We start from the raw sequence: 2,222 nt of genomic DNA on the forward strand, positions 1-2,222 counted from the left end.
GCACGAGCCCGGGGAGCTGGCGGGGGAGGGGGCTCGCCCGCCTGTCCCTGCCCCTCTCCCGGGCGGGGGCTCGCACCCTGCCCCGGCCGCGCCAGTCTCTCGCAGACATGCAGCTGGAGCGGAGGCGGCGGCGCTCGCTGTCCTGCTGCTGAGAGCCGGGCCGAGCCCTGCGCCCCGGGGCTGCTTGGGGCGGGGAGGGGGTGCCCCTGTGCGGACAAGCCCTGCCATCTCCCCCCGCCCGGGGCTGGGAGCATCCAGCTGCCCCTCCCTGCCCTCACCCCCCGCGGGCTGGACAGGCTCATGCAGCCCTTCAGGTAAGCCGGGAAGATGGGGGGAAAGGGGGTTGATGCCTGGCATGGGACAGGCTCCCCCTGCATGACCTTCCCGCCCCTCCTTTGCCTCGCCCTGACTCCCCCTCTCCCCCCATTGCTGTTTGATTTGCTCTGCGGCTGCCTGGGGACCTGTTGAGAAGCTGCTGCAGGTCGCAGTTCCCAGGGACAAGCTCGTCCCCTGCCTCCATCCTTTCCCCTTGGGGCTGGCGTATGCCCCCCATCATCGCCGCCGCCGCCCTGCCTTGCTTTTGATGACTGCTCTCAGAAAGGCACCAAAGGAGCTAGATTCGAAGGGGGCAAAAAGTGCCCTTCCTTGAGAAAGGGACACTGAAATCAGTTCCCCCACCCAAATACTAATTTGCTTTTCTTCCCTGGCAGCAAGGCAGGTGCCTACCAAGCCCAGGGGGAGTGTGATAGGCAAAGAGCTGCCATCTCTATCTGCTCAGAGTTCAAAATGTTTGCAGAGCCCTGGCCACAGTGTCTGCCACTGCTTGTGGGTGTCAGAGTCCGCCGGTCCCTAGAGAGACCCAGCACTAGTTGTAGAGGAGAGAGAGGGCTAGGCTGCTTCTTCCTTGACTCTTAATGACCAGCACCTTCTTCGGCAGCCTCCCTGATTGCACTTGGTAGCAAGCTGCACATCAGGGACAGCACAGCCCTGAAGCCAGGGCATTTAGAGAAAGTGCCCAGTGAGCTGGCACAGTAGCCTCACCCAGGATCGCTCTCAGTCCGGACCTGACATCTCTAAGGAAGCCACCCTGCATTTGCAAGACAGGTGCCTTTTGGGTTGCGGTGGTGCCAGGTCCCAGGCAGGAGCTGGAAGTTTGGTGGTGTTTTGATGTGATTCTTGATTGCTGCCTGTTGGAGTAATTGCCTCCCAGTCGCTCAGAGGTAGAATCAATTTCCCCAAATTGAGATTTTAATGGGAGCTTGCAAGCTGCTGTTATGTCATGTGGTTTCAGGCGGCCTTGGGTTGCATTTATTTTAGAAACTGGATAGTTTTGCAGGCGGTGTAGGGAGAGCAGTGCCACCTACCGGGTGTAAAGGGCCCTGGAGCGGTGTGTCTTGTCCAAGGGGAGAGCACGTGCCCCTCTGGACGCTTTTCAGATGGACGGCATCCTCCCCTGGGAGGAGTGGAACTGAAGTGCAAAATCTGCGGGGAGAGCGACACTGAGATTTGTACGCGTCTCATTTTTTAGCCATTACTCTGGCCAAGAGGCAGGCAGATTTTTAAAAAGGTTTACTAATACTTACCCTAGACTGGCATTAGCATGTCTGCACAGAGAGCAGCAGTGGTGGGATGAGTCACATGCCTGCCCCCATCATCAAATATCAGCACCAGGGGATCTGAGTGAGGATGGCTGTGTGACAGAAAGCAACTTAAAATGCATTTTCTGCCTGCTTCTCAACCTCCTTCCCCTTTCTTCATCCATAATATATTGAAGATCCAGCTCTCAGAGCACTTGGGGGCCAGAGTCTATTCCACCGATTGGGCATTTAAGTGGATTTAGGCACATAAGTGCAATTCCATTCCACCCTGTTCAAGTTCCTGAAAATCCATTAATGCATCTACTTTTGTAACACACCATTATCCTGCCCTTAAGACTGAGTCACAAAAAAAGCAGGGAGGGGAAGGAGGACCCACCGGCTTTTGCATTAACTGTTTTTCAGAGACTTGAGCAGGGTGAACTGGAGTCACACTTAGGTGCCCAAATCCAGTGACACACCTAATTGGTGGACTAGAATCTGGCCCTTGGTGTTTCAGACCCAAATATTGCGTAGAAAGCTCCAGTACCTTTTATGGATGAGATCTAGGTGATGTCCTTAGATAACTTAGACCGACGAGCAGACGTATACCCAGGTAAGCAACAGGGGCCAGGGCAATGCTGAGAT

At 55.9% G+C, this 2,222-nt stretch overlaps 1 protein-coding gene across 1 annotated transcript in view; it reads left to right on the forward strand.

Annotated features, from left to right (window-relative positions):
* Positions 1–94: 94 nt before the first annotated feature.
* RGMA (repulsive guidance molecule family member a) overlaps positions 95–2,222 on the forward strand; it is a 41,175-nt gene continuing 39,047 nt past the window's right edge. Inside the window, exon 1 of the mRNA XM_019504033.1 lies at positions 95–314. Coding sequence (XP_019359578.1) covers positions 301–314 — 14 coding nt within the window. The 5' untranslated portion in view covers positions 95–300. The remainder of the gene's footprint in view (positions 315–2,222) is intronic.

Source organism: Gavialis gangeticus, unplaced genomic scaffold, assembly GCF_001723915.1.
Source record: "Gavialis gangeticus isolate Ggan-Ray unplaced genomic scaffold, GavGan_comp1, whole genome shotgun sequence".
NCBI classification, from domain to species: domain Eukaryota; kingdom Metazoa; phylum Chordata; order Crocodylia; family Gavialidae; genus Gavialis; species Gavialis gangeticus.